This window comes from Scatophagus argus, chromosome 17 (genome assembly GCF_020382885.2).
Source record: "Scatophagus argus isolate fScaArg1 chromosome 17, fScaArg1.pri, whole genome shotgun sequence".
Lineage (NCBI taxonomy): Eukaryota > Metazoa > Chordata > Actinopteri > Scatophagidae > Scatophagus > Scatophagus argus.
Genome location: NC_058509.1, coordinates 9537583 through 9557927, shown reverse-complemented (window position 1 = coordinate 9557927; position 20345 = coordinate 9537583). Strand labels below are relative to the sequence as shown.

Genomic DNA, 20345 nt, shown 5'->3' with positions numbered 1-20345 from the left:
CTCTATTCATTTACTATTAGTGATTTTATAAGTTTCCTCACTAACCATTAACCACTATATTTTTTTTTTTTTGAGCTGCTTTGAGATGTTCATGGTCTATTCCAGTTGAAAGTGACAAAATTAAGAGTTTTGGGTGTTTTTATATTTGCTATACAGGCATGAAAATAGTATTAATATTCTCAATTAATTCACAAGAAAATAACTACATTCAGTTCTGTTTGTGATTTGCAAAATGTTCGCTTATCTGCAAATTTCATTATTGGGTTTTTTATTATTTTCGCACTACTTTCAAAAAGTGTTAAAATGAATTACAAAATAATGCTCTTTTTACACTGCAGACATTTTTGTGGCATTAGAGCAGGTGTTGCTAATGATGGCTCGTTTTTATTGAAGTGCTCCAGTAATTCATGACAGCCTAACAGTGAGCCTGCACATGACACCAGGACACTGAAACTGGCCCTAAATGGGATTCAGTCATCATTAATTTTATTTTTTACATGTCCTTTTCCTCTTTTGGCATGTCAGTTTATAATTAAATAGAAAATAGAACAGGGGCAAGTCTCATATGTATGAGGGTGTGAAAGGCAAATCTTTGGTAATTTCACTTGATAAATTCTAAAAGAGAATAAAACAACATATCAACAAAATTGGCTGCTTTTTTGTTAGTCTTTGTTTGCATTGCATCTTATTTGGCCATTTCTTAATTTATTATTGTCATATTTCTGTCTGTATGTTTGTGCAGCCACCAGATCCCCTTGCTCTTAAGTCTAATCTGAGGCTCTCCCCATCAGAGCTGTCCTACTGCAGCACTGCATCGCTGTGGCACTTCCCCCTTCCGTGACGTCACACACTACATCTCATCCAGGGGGCGTGTCCAACAGAAATCCCCAGCCAGGCACAGATGTAGCTGCAGATCTGCTGAGAGGGAGAGGCAGAGAGGGAGGAAGAGTCCGAACACACTGCAGAGGGAGTGCAGCTATGGGGAACGCGCAGGAGAAACCCCCAGGCAGTGGCGGAGGGGGAGGCAGATCGGATCAGGCCACAGCTAACAGTGGGTCAAAAAGCCAGGGTGGAAGCCGGGTGGAGAAGCCCCAGACCCACAGAGCTCCAGAGAAGGGGGTGGCCAATGGTCGGGAAAACAGCCCTGCAGTGGACACAAGTTACCTGGATGCCCCTGCTGGGGCCCTTCCTCTTCACCTGGCCCGACTCAAGAATGAAGGGAACCACCTCTTCAAACATGGCCAGTTTGGGGACGCCTTGGAGAAGTACACACAGGCCATTGATGGATGTGCTGAAGCAGGTGGGGAACATATGAACAGTTTGTGTATGTCCTTAGAGAATTAACCTCATGAGTGGTATTTCATCCAAGTAGAGACAAATTTGTTGGCTTGATGAATGTACGTTATGAAACACATTTTATCCTTGGATAGTCCAAGAAATTCAGTATTGTTAAATCTGACATTCACAACATACAGCTTAACCAATATATATATATATATATATATATATATTATGGATGAATAAATTAATGGTTTGATCCATTGGATGTCAGAAATTATTCATGATTTCCTAAAACTCTTATACAAAATGCTCGTTTTGTCCAAGAAAAAAAAAAAGTCTGAGATGCTGGAATAACTGAATTTCTGGCAATTTTGTTTAAAAAATGCTGATTAATTTTCTGTTGATTGAGTAACTGACCAATTGTTTCGGCTTTAGTAAATAACAGTGTAGTCAAAACTACTGTAGTAATGTTGCTGCATACAGAGCCTTATATTTTATTTATATACACCTGTTTTAAAATCATCTTTAGAGTAAAAATGTATTGATGAATACAAGGCTTCAAAAGCAACCGTCTGATGGCCAACAAGTCATTAATGTTCAAACAACAACAGATCAATGGCACAGAGAGCCTCTTCTAGCATCTGTCTACTAGGCCTCATGTGAGGTATCACATACAAGTTGAGTCAGTGTTGTTTGGCTCCACAGTCCACAGTATCCTGTGTCGATTTTGAATGCGTTATTCTCATGCTCGTCATACTGCACATTTTCCTCTGTTTACCAAATAAACATGCGAGCACTCACCATCCTACATCCTACAGGATGGGTACAGGGTGCTTTTCAGATCGGTCACCTGTGTGGCTTAGTTTTTGATCGAACATCAAAAAAACTGCAGCTGAGACGTGAGCCGTTAATAGTGATTCCTGAATGTGGTGAAGTTTTGGCACAACACAACACCACTGCCAGTAGACAGGAGTCGTGTACGAGGCCACAGGGCTTTTAGGTGAGCTTGAATGTCATGCTGCACCTTTAAGAGCACTCAGCCAACTTTTACTCTCATAGCTGGCACAAGGAATAGCTTTTTCTGCAGCACTAGAGACAGGCTTAAAAAGATTAGACCAGACTTAATGTCATAGCAGACAAGACAGAGAGACCTGCAAAGGAAACTACTGAAAACAATGTGTGATAATGTGTGTTTATGTAGATACATATGTGGAAGTGGCACTGAAGCAGCCCGTAATGACTGATGCACTGCTGGCTCAGAGGTGAACAGAGACAAGTAGAAAACGACTCTACCAGAGGGACCGAAGACACATCCATTTGTTCATCTACCATTAACCACCCTCAGCAGCTCTGGGCACTTTGAACTGAGCTGTCTCTGACTTCCTGTTTCCTCCTTGGTCTGGAACACAACCACAAAACAAAGCAAAAGTTAAATAAAAATAAAGAGAGCTGCTCTCAACATGAAGCATTAGCCTGTCCTTACACACAGGTGTTATACTCAGATCAGAGATGATTGCGTTGTTCTTTCGGCGTCTGGTCCCGTCTTTCTGATAAGTGTGATGTTCCTCTTACAGGCGTCGATATTCCAGAAGACCTGAGTATTCTCTACGCCAACAGAGCAGCCTGTTACCTGAAGGATGGAAACAGTACAGACTGCATACAGGACTGTACCAAGTATGTGTCAGCTCTGTGGATGTGTGTGTTTTTGTCAGTGCGGGATCATTTGCAGATATTCCTTGTGTTTATGCGACCATTTCAGTATATTTTCTGTCATTTTTGAAAGAGGATTCCACGGATTTAGCATTGCACTTCTACGAAAGTGTCAGGCTCATGACGGCCATTAAAAAAAAAACAACAACAAAACAGAGACAATGTCTTTTTTGTTCCACACATTCTTCTTCCTTGTCAAAACCTGCCCACTATGTAATTCAACTGCACACAGTTTTGTTTGGAGATTCGGGACGTTATGCTAGTAGCGGCTAATGTATCCTCAAGCTGCTACCTTCAAGCAGAGATGAAGAGCAGGTTAGCGAGGTCTGCTAAGCTCACTTCTTTCTAACTCCACACCCACAGATTGTTTTTGTTACACATTACACTTGTAGTCTTCAGCTCCAACCGTTGCTGACTCAAGTGACATCACTTGAGGAGATTTATCGGTTTTCGTGCAGGCACAACACTTGCAATCATTTTTAAGTTAGTTTCTAGTTTTGCTACTTTTAGCTGCATACATTATTATTTCATGTCAGCTTTTCCATGAAGCTTGTGTTTTTTCATATAATCTCTTCATGTTTTTTTTTTAGCTTTAGTTTGACCTTTAGTTGAACCTTAGACAATCTAAACATGCTGCATGACTGTGGTGTCAGGAGGCTGCAGGAATCTCTCAGTCTGTGGTAAAATACTCACATGTCTATGAATGGAGAGCTACAGATCAGCCCAGTTAAACCTGCGACGGTGTGCAGGTGTAGACATTTTGATCCTCTGTCTGAGCATCTCTCTGATCCTCTTAGGGCTTTGGAGCTGCAGCCCTACTCCTTGAAGCCCCTGCTACGCAGAGCTATGGCCTATGAGTCACTGGAACGCTACAGAAAGGCCTACGTGGATTACAAGACCGTTCTGCAGATAGACAACGGAGTGCAGGCAGCTCACGACAGCGTCCACAGGTCAGCTGAAAGTGGCAAAACACAACATATTGTAGCCTCTTGATGTGGTTTCTGTAAAATCTCAAAAATTGTCAAGAAATCTTGAGGTTTCAAGGTTAGCGTTTACAGAAGTGTTGAAGACAAATAATTTTTATCCTGTTTTTGTTGAAAGATTAGACACCGTTCTTTTTATGACTTTACAGGATCAAAAGTAAGAAGTACTCGGGTGCCATGTTCATCATTTTACAAACTTTCCCCAGCATGCCGTGCATTATATTTGGTATGTTGTGCTTTATGAGGGTTGAAGAGACTACTAATCATATGCCTTCAAGGCCAGTTTGCACATTTTTATGCGGCCTCTGAACTCTGAAGAACAAGCTCCACCTGGACTCAGCTATTGTGTTATTTGATTGGGATCCTGAGTTGCGTTAGAGGACCGCCGGTCAGACTGCTTGCAAGAAACGTGTGTCAGTTGTGAGGCTGGTGTGAAAGGCAGACTCACCTGCCACAAGTTGACACATTCAGCACCACGACGAGTATGTAATCATTATTGTATAAGTAAGTAAGTTAGTATACAAGACATTTTTTGTAAAATGGGCAATGATTTATTCTAGTGGTGCCTAACATCAATAAAACTGTTCAATTTAGAAGCAAAACTTCACAAAGAGACAGCAATGTATTTCCCAGAATGCATTTCTTCATTCTATGTGGTGTTTCTGGAGTTGTTTTACTAGCAATCCACACTCAGTTTTACTTTATTTGTGACTTTTTCAGTGTGAATACATTAAAGACTCAAACAGGCTCAGAAGTGATATGTAGAGTAGATCTTAGACATGTTTCATAGCCCTTTTTCACAGAGGACATTTTGACAAGTTAGAACAGGAAAAGCACAGGTGTGGATGGCTGAATTTCATTTAGCTGCCTCAGTTTTCTCTCTGTATCATATGGGATCCCATGAAACCTGTTGCAACATTAATCTAGCAAATTCCAAAACACATTTTGTGCTCATACTGTATGTTGTACTCTCTGCGTCTCCTGCCAGGATCACCAAGATGCTTATTGAGCAGGACGGACCTGCGTGGAGAGAGAAGCTTCCTGAAATTCCCATTGTCCCCCTGTCAGTCCAGCAGCAACACAGAGAGAAACCGGTCAGCGCCGAAGTGGCTCGAGCCCGAGCTGCCAGAGCTGCACAGGAGGAAGGTCAGTGACACCTCCTTACTCTTTGTGAGGCGTATGTCAAACCCAAACGTGTGCTAAGGGTATAACCTCACAGTTTTCCCCCTAAACTATTCACACAAATGAAAACACATTATCTTTACATAAAATGAATCTGGCACCTTAATGTTTTTTTTTCTTCCTAACCAGAAAATTGTTTTGCTTTGTTTTTTTTTAAATAGCTAGCCAGATGAATTGTGGGTGGTAAAGCACATAAAGCAGCAGCAGAAGTCAGTCGGTGAATGTCAGTGTGTGTATGCTGAGCAGTGATGAAGGCAGTCCTGCTGTGGGTGTGTGTGTGTGTGTGTCTGGGTGAATTATCAATAATGCAGAGGAAAAGGCGATCCACATAGAGTGTAGTGCTGCTGTAATGGAACAATCCAGGTCAGGTTTCTTGTATGCTGCTCCTGCTCACACAGACCACTTGTATCTTATATTTATTCTCATATATTTGGATACATGGAGTGTACTTTATTTGTAAGTACTGTATGCAGTTTTGATACACAGGATTCAAAGCAGCTGACAGACACCACACACACTCAAACACATAGACAGAATCCAGCTAATGCCTGCTGCTGTCAGCTGGGGGAAACAGATGGGAACTCATTCAACTTCAGTGTTTAGCACTTTGTGTTTATTGGTAAAATCTTGTTTTGTCGCAGCAGATTTCTGCTTTTTAAAAGATAAAAGATACCAACCAACTGCAGCTCTTGGTTCTAAGTGAACAGCTTGAAGAGCCAATTTGTTTTGCCTCACTGAATTCAGTTTGCAACCAGGAACCAACAAGTCGGTGAAATACATGTTGATTTGTGAGTAAGATGCACACTTTTTAAATTGCATCTCCTCAGCTGGAGAATCTTATATTCAGTATAATTTTAACCATCACTCTCTCCACCTGTCAGTCACACCTGGTCACAAAGGGATACTGACTCTCGTTCAGGACTCCTACTCCTACCACAAGCAGCCTCCAGCAGTTTTAGGTCAACTCACTTTCACTTTGCTTCTGATCAGAAGATGCTGGTTTTCTTTATATACTTGATTCGTAAACTTGTTTCTGTGGTTTGTCTGAGATTGAAACAGAAGAACTTCCCTTTACTGATGTGACCCGATGTGTTCATTCATCTGCACAACATTTAAGCCTACTGTTTTGTGATTCCCTCTGAATGATTCAAATTCAAAATACGTTTTGACTCACTGTTTATAAAATTGCACTGAAGGAAGGCCTGTGTTTGTTTCTGTACCTCACTCTGCTGTGTAAAGCTGACGTGAAGGATTATTGTGCTTTAAAAATAAACATTAACTGCTGCACTGTGGGTGAGATGTTGCTGATGTTTAAAATGAGCTTATTCTCCTGATGCTCATAAGAACTCTTGTTCTCCCATCGCTTTAGCCTGATTGCACATGGTTTTATTGTCCACAAACAGGCAAATTATCACAATTAATTAATAACAGATCATTGTTTTGGTTTTAATATCCATCCATCCATTTTCTATACCGCTTATCCATCAGGGTCATGGGGGAGCTGGAGCCTATCCCAGCTGACTATAGGCGAGAGGCGGGGTACACCCTGGACTGGTCGCCTGTCAATCGCAGGGCCAACACACAAAGACAGACAACCACACACTCTCACACTCACACCTAGGGGCAATTTAGAGTAGCCAGTTAACCTAATGTGCATGTTTTTGGTATTGTGGGAGGAAGCCGGAGTACCCGGAGAAAACCCACGCAGGCACAGGGAGAACATGCAAACTCCACATAGAAGGGCCCAGACCGGGATTCGAACCTGGAACCCTCTTGCTATGAGGCGACAGCGCTAACGGTTTTAATAGTAGTATTTTATTTTTTTCTTCTTTGTCATCTTTAGAAAAATTCTGATAAAATTTATATATATACAGTGCACGTATATTATGTTAGATGAATATGTTTATTAATTTCACAACCAGTTTCCTCTTTCTTCAGTTTGCAGTTTGTTACATTAAAGCATGTTTGATCAGCTGCGGAGGTGATTGATCCAGAATACTGGTGCCTTTTAGTTTCTCGGCTACAGAGCAGTTTTTGGCATAAAAGGTCTGACTGAAGACAGGCATTGCAGTCACAAAGTGGCATGTATCGACTTCTCAGCCGGAGGAAAACTAACCAAACATGGCAAGCATGAATTTACTTGCTGAGCTGGTTTTCTTATCTGTGTCACTTTTTTTTCAGCACAACAGAGAGCTCAGTAAGCAGGAGTCTGCTTCATTCACACTGCAGCTGACAACCTGATGACTCTATTGATCGCTCCTGAGATTTCATATGCTGAACTGATGGGAAAAACTTATTGAAAGATGAACAATTTTCAATACAGTTGTGTGTTGACAAAAGGAAGAAAGAATTTTAGGAAGTCTTGTTTGTTTTGACCAATCAAGGAGAAATCATTTTAAACCAACAGCAGCATCTGCAACTGCTTTTTGTCTACTTTCTTCAGTATTGACTTTGAGCTAAATTGCATTCTTCTGCCAACAGCCAGAAGAAAAGAGACCCGCTTCACTTTACTGAAACGGGAAGGCAACGACCTGGTCAAGCAAGGCCGCTTCCAGGAGGCTCTGCATAAGTACAGCGAATGTCTCAGCCTGAAACCTGACGAGTGTGCGCTCTACACGAACAGGTAAGCATAAAACTACAACCTCAGCGTTGAAGTCGGAGCCTTAAACTTACAAAAACATTATGATGGGATTGTTTGATCGTTGCAGCAGTGAAAATGTCCACACGCTTAATCACTTCTAAACGAAACTCTGAAAGAAACACTGTGTGCGTTAGAGGACAGATGGTGTAGGGACAAAAGCCTAATTTAGTTTACAATATCTGCAGTATTATATGTAGCCTGAATTTTACATTTTGGGTGGGTTACCTTGTTACAAGAAAAACAGTAGAGGGCACCACTTGACCATCCAACTGTCAGCTCCACTCTATTACATCTTTTTCATGTCCGTGACATATAATAAATAAATAATCCTGCTTCTGAGATCGAGGGCAGCTGCTATCAGTTTGACAATAGATGGTATCATTTGCTGACCACTGGACAAGAGTTAAATATGAGATCAGTTTTGCTGTGTGATGTTTTATGGAGTTTCAATTTGATCTGGTGTGTTCAGCATGTAAATCTGTGTTCATTTATTTTACCTTATAATCATTATGATCATAAATGTTAGCATTTGATTAGTTTATTGCTGAGTTTCCTCTGCAGAAAAGCTGATTTGTGAACCATAAAACCAGGAAAATGTTAGCCAATTTAACCAGGCTTAACCAGTGTTTCCAGTCCGTGGCTTTCATGACCGGTTTGCCTTCACCTGCAGCAGCATGCCGAATGGCAGAAATGGACATGACTGTTTTCTTTGACTCCTTTTCCTCTTTTTTTTTCCTCTTCTCCAGAGCCATTTGCCTCCTGAAACTGAATCGTTTTGAGGAGGCCAAACAGGACTGTGACTCTGCATTGCAGCTGGAGCCAAGCAACAAGAAAGCCTTCTACAGACGAGCCCTGGCTTATAAGGGTTTACAGGTGCCATCAACACACACATGAATTCTTTTTGAAGCAGTAGAATCAGAAGAGTCTGTGTACCTATTTACCTCTCCATGTGTGTGTGTGTATATGTGTGTTAGGACTACCTGTCGGCCAGCAGCGACCTCCAGGAAGTCCTCCAGCTGGACCCCAACGTCCGCGAGGCCGAGCAGGAGCTTGAGGTGGTGACGGGTTTGCTGAGGCAGAGCCTGATGGACAGCAGTGCACACACACCTCGGGTAAAAGTTGGTTTACATGCACTCACACAAAACTGCAAGAAGTAATGCAGTGATTCTCAGTCAGTAGAGATGTTATTTACTTCACTCAGTATTAAAATATTAAGAAATTACTTTTTAGCACTTTTAAATGACTTTGAATTTCTTCCTCTTTCATTTTTATAGATAATCCTTATTTGCATTTAAGGATAAAGAGATAAGATATTACTAGTTTAATAAAAGTTGGTGTTTGAATTTGAGTAAATATCAATGTGTGGGAAAAGGACAGTTTAAGTCATCCAAGGTTGTCATTGAACATGTTCAGCTTTTAAAACCAAAGACAAAAGAAACAGAAATATTAAGGATATAGAAAGGAATTTGCAGGACAAAATGGTAAATTGCTGAAATCACAAACTTACATACCTACTCAGAAATTAAATTATTCATATGTTGGGACATCAAACTAAGCAATTAAAATAAATAAATAAATAAATAACAGATGGACTTTCCCTTGTATTTTTCCCTCCAGGTTTGATGTTTGTCTGTGGACCTCTATGGAGGCAGAGGAATGAAACAGGTGTGGATACATACTGTACCGTCGCACATGCGGAGGAAACAAACTTTTAAAGCCTTCAGCTCTGATAAGTGAGGCTTGTAAAAATGGAAATGATTGGCATTAACTCCGGGGCTCCTCAGACAACCAGCTCTCTTTCAGCTCTACACCGCAACCCCTGAGTACACGACCTTACGTAACAGGCAGCTTTATTGAAAAAGGCTAATGTCAATGTACTCGTGACCTGCTTGCACAAGAAATCATTCACATCATGGTGTAATGTCATGTCTGTACAGATTTGCGTAACAGACTGAAGAGCGCCGGGAAAGCAAAAGTGTATTATGTGTGCCTTATCAAGATTTCTACCACCTTTATGGTGAAATGCGCCAAGATTCAATGTTTTATTTTAATTTGTTGGGGTTGTGTTTGGCCACAAAAAGGTTCACCGAGCTTGTGAGGAAAGCACCGAGATAAACTGATTCAACTCAACTGTATTGTATGGAGACAGAAGGAGTTTGCAGTACATATTCTCTATGTATTCTAGAGTTTCATCCCTTCCAGCTTTTCAAGATGTTTGTCATTGTTTACATGTATTTTCATTACAGCTGCTGCTAAAAAAAAAAAAAAAAAGATAAGCCAATGACTTAATGTAAAACATCCTACAGCTTCTCCAAAGTGAGGCGTTATGACTTACTTAAGTTAAGATGCTAAAACAATGATTTACCACAGCTGGAACATGACGAACAACAGCTCAGTTTAAGTCGTGTTAATTATTGTCACTTCATCGGTTCAGTAAAAATCCAGCTGCTGAAGTTACAGAATACTTAATCTTGTACTGTAAGACTTACTGTGGGTCTCAGGTTCTTGAATGTAACCACGATGACTGTGTGTGTGGATCTTTATTTGATTAAGTGTACAGAATTTACGTTTGAAAATTCTCTTATCAAAATACCAGGATTTTTATTTTTATTTTTTTTTTTTGAATGTGACCTTAACTGGCAATCCTTCCAGCTGCAACAGGGAGCAAGGGAAGGAAGACCGTTTTCACCCTTTTTATTTGCTTTGCTCAAAGAGCCCCTCGCAGCCTCCATTCAACAGAGATCAGATAGGCTTTGCATTAAACATACTGTCAGAATACAAAAAATGTGGGGGTGACAGGACCCCAATCCATCTAGCATTGAGCCATGTTGCCATTCAACAGGTTGACGTCGTTTAACAAAAATTATTTTGGAAGCTACAAGTCACAAACTCTCAACCCGTTCTCATGGTCAAAGACAACATGAAAGGTTGAACAAACGCCACATTATTTGGCAGACTATTAAAAGTCCAGATAAGCATTGTGAACTTAGGTTAAATAAGGTCAACAAGCTTCCCACCTTTTTAAAGCCCTGCAGCTACACCTGATCCATTCACACAGGTGTTTCCACTTTGCTTACCTGATTTGAGACCCCTCAGGTCCATATGGATGTGCACACAGCTTGATTTATAGCTATGTGTTAATCATCATTTTTCAACATTTGCTGTTTCCAGCTTCTTCGTTGTAATAATTTGATGCTTTTCTTTGCTGTTTCTCGTAGTAAATGAAGTCTGTTTCACTTTAAAGATGAAACAATTGAAAATGATTGACACAATGATTGATATAGTGAAGTGCAGCCCCCACTTTTCACACAAATTGGACCTTTGTCCATGTTAATCCTTCAGTAGAGCGGCTGTCTAATTGAGGAAAGTAACTGAACACACCTGTGCAGGTAAGTATATGCCTTTCTCTTCAAGCCCTATGACTCATACAAAAAATGTAAATCTTTGTGTAAAGCAATGTGCCACAACTTAAACTTCATTCATACTTTGAGGTATTAATACACTTTTGTCTGATCTTATTTTACACATTATTCATTCTGTCGACTTATTGTTGCATAATCACATAAAAATCTCGACTAAATGAAAGCACTCAATATGAGGCTCAAAGTGTCACCTTGTGGAATGTAAAGAGCATGTACTGTATGTAAATATACTGAATGCACATGTAAATAATAAACTGCTATGTGGATGCTTTAATGACTTGGCTAAAAAGATAAACTTGACATGAGACCAAAGAAGAAAAAACACTGTAGCAAAACCGGTTAAAGCTGAGCTGCTCAGACGTTAGCTTGACAACAGTTTACAAGGCAGCATAAAAAGCAAGTGAACGCCCTACAGAAAACCAGACAAGTTTGAATGAGAGTTTTATTGTTTAAGGATATGCATTTACATGCACATTATAAAGCAAATAATTGGGGAAACATATACTTTTTCAAATAACATAAGCTTCTTTTGACCAAGTTAGGAAACAGACCTGGCACTTGTCTTCAAATAATAATATAGAACTCACAGGAATTTAACAGAAGGAACAAAAACACGATGGGGAATACCTCACAGCTCGAGGCTTTTGAGGTGCATCGAAACTTTTTCCCAGGCGTCTTACTCCCAGACGGATCGTGCTAAGCTCGACTGGTAATCTGTGGCCAGGCTGAAAATTCACAACAGCTGCTAACCACAACATCTGACGCTCCAAAAGTTGATGGCTTTGGATAGACAGGGTTTTATTGCCAACAGGAGCTGACCAACAACACGGGTGAACTGACTCTGGCTACTTTAGGTAAATATTCCTAAAAACAAGGTTTCCGTTCTTGAGATTTAAAGTGCTGCCTCTCAAATGAGCTTATTCTAATGTTTTATTGCCCCTGCTTTTCTGGTCTGCAGATGCCAGTTTTCTAACTTTCTTTCTAACTCTCCTAATGTATTTAGATTTCCACAAGGAAATCATTCAGTCAGTCGTCAGCTCCATTCGCGGTTCTGTCAAGTGTTGTAGTTCAAGCTGCAGTGGCCTGAAAACAGTCTTTGGTAGGCTTAACAAGCTAGTCTGACAGCCAACATCCGCACTCAGGAGAGGGTGAATATTTAGCATCGGATTTCAAGGGTTTTATGAGGTGAAAATAATTCATCCTGTCATGATCTTTAGGTTTATCATTTGAAGACATACAGAATGAGGACATAAAAATAAAAACAATATACAAAGGATTTTTACCCCAAAAGGCACTGTGGGTCATTAATCATTAAGGTTTAAGAGAACTCAAAACAAACTGTGAAATACACCCAAAGCTCTGAGTGAAAAATTGTATTTTGATTGGATATTGGTGAGCGAGAATCAAAATTTTTCCAATTCATCATCATATTCGCTACTGATCAATAAATGATTGACATGTATGTGCTTAAATACACAAGAGTAGTTTTTCATTGCACTTGTAAATGTATCAGAGCTTGGTTTGGTTGACTTTATAATTTTAGTGGCCAATTTCTGGCAATGAATTGTGAGAAATGCTATTTTCAAATTTAAAAACCGGGTTTTCTGCTTTACTCTGTTACATTTACTAAGAATAGCTTAAAACTCCCTTTCTTGAATAAAGAAAGTTAATTAAAAAAAACTCCCTTTCTTGAATATACTTCTAATAATTCCATGATATAAAAGCTGCAGTGAAAAATTTGTTATATTAGCACAGGTGTGACCACAAACAAACAAAAAACCCCAAAAAACATTGTTGTTGCCAGTGCAAACAGGGGCTTGTGAAGGTGAATTAATGCAAGATGGCAACGGTCTTAAATCCACAATATTTTAAAAAGGAATAAAGGCTACGCTTTTGAGTCGTCTCACCTGATTATACAAAAAAAGTTTGGACCCAACACTGGGCTTCCACATTAAAAACCAACTTTCCCAAAATGGAAAATAAAATTAAGCAAAGACATAGCACAAAAAAAAACAGGAGAGTCACATTTTAAAGAAAAAGCAACAACAACAATAATATATATTTTTTAAAATGATTATGAAAAATAAAATTTGCTACTGTATGGACTGGTCCCTCTTCAGGTTCAACAATCCTTTAGCTGTGGTGTTTCTCATGCCATTTTAAGAAGACACAGAATGAACTGGTGGCACATCGGTAGACCACAGTGATGACATATCCACCCCTGCTTCGTGCAAACCCCTCGAAGAAAACATGTTTGCAGATGTCACCAGGGAGAATAAGTCCAGCCTTTAAAATAGCAGCTCATGTTACTATTGAAGAGAATATCGGACACTGATTTCTTCCTATCCAGCTTTTATCAGTTCTGCTTTTTGTAAGGATCAGGAAAAGGATCTTGAGCTTAAATTTGGAAAATCATTCAGGGACTTTGCAGATCATCATAACAGCTGGACGGGCCTTCTGCAGTAACTCACAAGCTTGATAACATACTTTACATCTGTCCACATACATTCAACTCTACCCACTGACTTGGCTAAAACTCCTGATTCTTACTTGTATGATTTTCCTGTCACTGAAGAACAGAACCAACTCATCTGCTCCGACTTTTCTGTGCTCCTGTTTACCTTGTTCACAAAATCTCCTCCAAACTTGGACATCAACCCTTTCTGTCACCATACAGACTGACATTCACATAATATTCCTGCTTCCACGCAAATAAAACATAATTAGACTAAAACTTATAGCCTTAAAGTTCTTCAAAAGCATCCCTAGACGCAGTCAACAGTGAAATTAGGTAATAAGGCTAACTGAGCTAGCGGTGGTATCACCACCAGCATCCAAAGAAAAGGAGAGTCCCTTTAGATATCTGTCTGTATACAGCGTTTCTTTGCTGGGCCTTCAGGCTGTGCTGCAATGTTTTTGGTCTCTTTTATCCTCTCGTCTTTCTCTGGTTCAGTGTCCACGATGCCACCGCCGCCTCCACCTCCTCCTCCCTCCTCACTGATGTACAGAAACATGGCACTGCTTCCCTCTTTTGGTGAAGCAGGCGGAGAGGATGATAGCAGGCGGTGGGTGAAGGCTGTTTGGTTATTCTTGAGTGGATAATGCTCCAGGCGGTCGTGCTCCACCTCGGGCATGGGTGTGATGGTGACGTCGCCGAAGGCGGCGGTGTGGTGATGGTCCACTGGGGCGCAGGAGGGTGGATGAGCTGGTCGCGAGGTTTCAGGGTCCGAGCAGCTGAGCTCTGATGAGAAGTGACTGCAGTGGGAGTCGGCCACTGAGGGCAAGCTGCCGCTCAGAGATGGCGAATCAAACTCAGAGGAGTTAGTGCTGCGCTGCTCCAGGAGCTGAGCATCCATATCTCCCCTTGTGTTAACTTTAGCTTCTCCCTTGCTGCTGCTGCTACTGTTGGCTCTTTTCCAAAGCTTTCCTTTGCTCTTCTTGTCCCCTGAAGTGGAGGGTTCTTTTGGCCAGGGGGATGAGGGGCAGCCGTGGCTGTCGTGCTGCACACAGCAGCACACGGTGGTGCAGGTGCACGTGCCACCGCTAGCACCTTTAAGGCCGGCGGTGCTGCTGCTACAGCTGGCTTCATCGAGGCTGCTGCTGGTGCTGCAGTGCCTCACCTTCTCCTGTTTGGACTCCACGTCTGCCTGAACTTCCAGAATATTGTCTCTGCAAAATAAAAAAATGAACTCAAAGGTTACTAAGAGTTTAAGGATATATAATTTAATTATCTTTGTCAATGATCATGCATACTCATGCATATAAATTGAGAATCAACTACTCCTACTTTAAGCAGTAAGTAACTAAATCCTAAACTCTTAATTACCCCGTCAATATATATTTTTTACTAAAGTAGAAAGCATGCAGTACAGTAAATACTTTTAACAACACACAATGACCTTTCTTCAAACAATCTGACCAGGTGGCATTTGGCAAAAAGTACTACAAAAGCTACAACTGGGGTTAAAGAAAAGGTCAGAAATGTGCAGCTACAACACATAAGTGCTCTGAATACTGACCTTTCTAGAGGCATGTAGGCATTGAGGATGGATCCTGCCATGGCTTTTGTGCTTGCATTATCACTGACTGTCCCGAGACTGACGGTGGCCGACTCTCCGCTCAGACTGCAGCGCTCCTTCTGGACATCAGCCTGCACTTCCATTCTGGAAATATCAATTGACACAGAACATGAAATAAGACGAACCTCAGTGAGTCACTGCATGTTAGCTTTAACCCGTGGAAGAAATTGACAGCAGTTAAGATTTTTCAAGACACCACCACAAGATGTATCCACTTTTTTACCTGTTGTAGCAGCTGCCAGAGAGGCTGCCAGTGATGCTGGTCCCAGCGAGCGCTGTGGTGCTGGCGTTGTCGCTCATGTTGTCCCGCTGAGTGGAGCTCATGCCACAGCGCTCCATGTGGCTCCCGCTGACACTGAGGCTCAGGCCCGTCAGGCCGCCCACACTTGCACCGTCTCCCAGGCTGGGATTGTTGAGCCGAGTTTCAGCCACCGAGGTTGTGTCTAGGGAGAAAAAGGGGGAACAGGAAGTGTAATTCATTAATTTACAGAAGATTCAGACAGACAAAAAAAAGAGCTGAAAAAATTAAATAGCAAAGTTGAGAGGGAAAATACAAATTGAACAATGAAGAAGAAATGTGACAGGCGACCCCAGATTTTAAGAAACAAAAGAAAAATCAAGCCCTCGAGTTTAATTCTTCTGAAGTTATATCAATGACTTCACTGACTGAAAGGCTTTAGAATTCATGCTGGAACAACAGGTAAATGAATTATTAGGTGTGAATACGTGTCATCAAGTCTCACTGGAAAGGTCATTTGAAGTCATAATTATCATTGGCAGTGCTGACACAAGCTGTGAGAAATACAAGCTGTCCCCCTCAATGCCTCGTGGGAGAGCACAAAGAGCTCAGCCTAACACAGCCGTCAGATCGACAGCGATAAACACACACTGACAGGAAAAACTCCTGACACTGTGCCAGTTATTTCACACCATCACACACCTCAAAGACTTGCCTCCCACCAGTTGTTTTGGCACTTCGTGGGCTATGAATAATCTATACGAACACACAAAGGCACTGACAGTTGTAGGTGTACTTCTGCAAGCCAAACCAGAACTGCACACACAGCTACCACAACCCCTTGTGTTGTGGTATTTTATAAAAACTGTTGTGCCAGTAACAATGACAAATAGGTCAGCCTACAATGACTATATGCTCAGAGAGGATAAATATAAACCAATTTTGGTCATTCTGACTAGACTCCCTTACTTGTGAACAAACCTAGAGCAAATAAGAGTGTCAAACGGTTTGGCAAAAACATTTGTCACTCACAAAAGATAAAGTTAATAATGCATGAGACAAAAACAAAATTCAAAAGGAGACAGAAAAGCAACAGGTGTATTGATACTCATATGCTCGCAGTGTCAGTGTGTTTCATGTTATGTCGAGCTTCTTCTTCTGCATGTGTTTTCCAGTCTGCATTTCAACTGACAGACAAATTTCCACTGGGGGACATTAAAGTTTAGCTGAAGCTTAAGTTGTGTCTATTGTTGTATTTTCTGCACACTCCTACGGTCACCACAGGAGATCTGCGGCACCGCTTTTCTGCGCGGTTTAAATTTATTGTCGCCGGTTAAAAGATGCTCACCTGTGGCTGCTGCCCCGCTACCAATGTTGTCATTTTCGTCATCAAACTCAATTCGCACCCCTTTGCCATTGCCAGCAGACACTCCACAGCCGCCGCTCCTGCACAGTGAGATCGGGACAACTCCGTAGACGTAAGCCAGCATGATGGGGACGCCGATGCCTGCACAACACAATGGAAAAAACATAATGGTACATATGCATATTCCTTTCCAAACACTGTAGAAACATACTTTTAAGACAGAGAGACAAGAATACCATATGACAAATGTTTTGGGCCAACTTCCAAATTGCGGTTGAAGTTTCATACTAGTGATGCACCACAGAAATCATTGCAAACTGTTTAAATGTTGTCAAAGAATAGATGAAGAAGAGGAAGTGAAAGGAGGGGGAAAAAAAAAAAACACAACAGCCTTCTTTCTTACCGACAGTTACTGCTGCGACCACAGGTGACACAATCACAGACAGTGTCACACCACCAGCTATTACCAAGTTCCTCTTGTGTTTAGAGATGTCCTTGCCCTCATAGCGATTATGGATCTGAGGAGGAAGATTATTGTTAATTACCTTAAAAAAATACTGTGGAACTACAACTGTACCACTGCTGGCCGCCTTGGGTTTACCACTTTATGCTGCTGGATTTGAGCACTATTGTTCCATATCATTCCTCAACTGTCTGTCTGTGTTGGCTCTCACCTTTCTGCCCACGTAGACTGGGATGCCAATGATCATTGCAGGAATGGCAATGCCGGCTATGAGGGCGATGCCCACGGGTGCTCCCACCAATGTGCCAAGCTGCCAGAGGATCTTCTTCTTTCTGCTCCAGGGCTTCTTCCCCCAGAAGGTGCAGCCCGATGGACTGGAAGGATTGGAGGGAGACAGCAAATGAGGTTATCGAATAAAGGCAAAAAGCCCCGCCCCCAAAAAATATAATCTTATAAAAAAAAGTAGGAAAGGAGGGAAACACAGCTGTGGTAACTACTGTGCATAGATGAGCAGTTTTTTTTCACTGAATGTTTGACTCACCTTAAATAGTGCAGGTCAGAGATCTCCTTCATGCACAGCCAGCAAAACTCGCAGCCGCAGACGGCACAGGTCATGTGATTACAGCTTCCATCATTCATCTTGATGATGTAGGCAGCACAACGAGGGCAAGGTTTGATATCATCACCTGGTGGAGGTTGGTTGAGAGCAAACCAAATGTAGCATTTTGAATAATGTACTTTTGGTGAACACTTACAGTGCGATTTGTCAACTGTGAATTCATTTGGTTACGAGTATGAGGCTTAGAAAAAAAGACGAAGGGTGTGATTAAGGTACAGGTGTGTGTGTGTGTATTTGTAACTAACCTGCAGCTCCACTCTCTTGGCTGTAGCTGAGGGAGGAGGACCTGAAACTCCTCAGCCTGAAGGTCTGGGCCCTTTGTTGCCGTGCTGTGTCACATGTCTGGTTGGGATGCCACAGTTGTTTGCAGTGGTAGCAGAACTCTGTCCCGCAGCCCTCACGCCCACAGGTTATTTTTGGGCAGCTGGCACAGCCAAACGCAATGACTGCGTACCTGAAGAAATGAAAAAACAAAACAAGACAAAGCCAAAATGGTGGTTAAGCATGTATGTAATAGATTAATACAACTCAGCGGGGCTAAAATGACAAGAGCAGGGGTATAAAACTACTACTGCTGTTTCTACAGTGTGGAAATTCACAAATCGAGTATACAATCATAGTATACACAGCTGCTATTTACATCACTTTGAAGAAGTGTTTGTTACATAAACACAGGAAATTAGAGGACTCCCTATGATGATTTCCCCATTGAGCTCTGTTACAATAAATCGGTACTGGCTCAATCAGTTCTGCATGACTGCATGTCACCATAATCCTTACTATTGTCAGCTTGAGAGCCATTTATTGAAAAGTACTTGGCTTGACTGAGACAAAGTTCAATAACTGTTCTGTTGTTCTGCAGAAAGGAGTGGAGACCACCTGCACTATTACCGAAGTGAATATCAGAACCTCAGCTGATCCCTGACTTTTCTCCAGCAATTCAACATCCTCTGAACAATAAAAAAAAAAAAAATTAAACCAACACATTATAAACTGGACAGCGTGTAAGAGCTTTACACTGGGTATTGGTGTGTGCAAGAGCATAAAGGCCCAGTGTAAATGATCCAAATAAGAGTCTGCAGCTTTCATTAAACCCTAAGCTGAGAACATATATACCAATATGTTGATTTTGTAAATGTAATTCTGTTAAAAGCCAGCAGCAAGACAGAGTCACTTTATTCAATTCAGCAGCAAGTCCCTGAAAATTGTTAAAGCTAAATATGTTCGTGTTTACGTACGTCAGTGTGGATATCAGTACATCAGCTGATATCCACACTGTGGCTGTTGGCTGACAGACACAGTTGTTAACTTAGTCAAGACCCTAGTTAAAATGAGATGAGCATTTAATCCAACACACATGCTAACATCAGCTGATACCAGAAAAGCAGCAGTAGCAACAGCTGTGAAAAAAGTGGCTGTTATGTCAAAGAGCTGACACGAGATAAAGAGACAAGAGTTACTCTGGTGAAGCAAAACCTGGCTCTTATACCATGCGTGACTACATCTCATAATAACTAAATTACTTAGAAGTAAAGTTGGAACGATTTGATAATCAATTATTGGATCTTTTTCAAGTAAAAAATACCAACCTCAAATATGAGCAATTTGCTGCTTTTCCTTGTCTTTCATTATAGTAACTTGAATATGTTTGAGCTTCAGGCTGTTGGCCTGACAAAACAACATCATGATGGGCATTTTTACCATATCCATTCAATTAATTAAATTAACTGATTATGAGATAAACAGAAAGTGCTCACTTTATTTCCCATGCATTGGACAGTGGAAAGAGGTGACAGAAAAAAAGAAAACTGCATGCAGTAAAGAGGGAAGATAAGGATTATTCCAAGCCTTCTGTCACATGTAATTATTAATGATAAAACTCAAACTGGTTTCACTCTTAGTTTTCAGTGCCAGGGTGTCATAATGAAACAAACAAACAATCAAACAAAAAAAAGTACTAGTAACAGATGCTATGACATCATTTTTCTTTTTACATGTTTCCAGAAAAACTGAAACACTTTGCAGTTTCAACACAGTGTGTGGGCACCATATACCCACAGAACATTCAGTCTCGACAGTTTCCAGACAGTCTCCACTCACACCTCAGTGAGGCAAACTGACAGCGAAATGGTGTTAAAGTCATAAAGTGGATGGGAGACCTTCCAAATGGACCTTTTGGTATTACTGTTATACATTTCAACATAAAATCATAATCTGTCTTTACATTTCTATTTAGTTCCATTTCATGTTTTTTGTGCTGATAATTACTGGTCCTCTTTAAAACAGAAACACTTCGTTTGCAACAAATACAAAAACAGCACCCTCCAAAAAGATAATTCATCTCTTTGTGCAAACTGCTCA

The 20345-nt window shown here is 41.0% G+C and overlaps 2 protein-coding genes across 2 annotated transcripts in view; one reads left to right on the top strand and one right to left on the bottom strand.

The window, feature by feature from the left end:
* The first annotated feature begins 30 nt into the window (after nt 1-30).
* On the top strand, nt 31-14308 carry spag1a (sperm associated antigen 1a). The gene is made up of 9 exons (XM_046418354.1): nt 31-1300; nt 2856-2955; nt 3789-3941; nt 4963-5120; nt 7638-7779; nt 8544-8670; nt 8772-8909; nt 9415-11186; nt 14173-14308. The coding sequence occupies exons 1-8, from the start codon at nt 979-981 to the stop codon at nt 9418-9420; spliced, it is 1146 nt and encodes a 381-aa protein (XP_046274310.1). The 5' UTR covers nt 31-978; the 3' UTR covers nt 9421-11186; nt 14173-14308.
* Nucleotides 11644-20345, bottom strand: part of LOC124074977 (E3 ubiquitin-protein ligase RNF19A-like) — a 20403-nt gene continuing 11701 nt past the window's right edge. The window contains exons 3-10 of the mRNA XM_046418352.1: nt 18230-18438; nt 17907-18051; nt 17577-17739; nt 17306-17420; nt 16885-17043; nt 15522-15741; nt 15239-15382; nt 11644-14888 (exon numbers count right to left, since the gene is read on the bottom strand). Of these exons, the coding sequence (XP_046274308.1) occupies nt 14075-14888; nt 15239-15382; nt 15522-15741; nt 16885-17043; nt 17306-17420; nt 17577-17739; nt 17907-18051; nt 18230-18438 (1969 nt within the window). The 3' untranslated portion in view covers nt 11644-14074. The remainder of the gene's footprint in view (nt 14889-15238; nt 15383-15521; nt 15742-16884; nt 17044-17305; nt 17421-17576; nt 17740-17906; nt 18052-18229; nt 18439-20345) is intronic.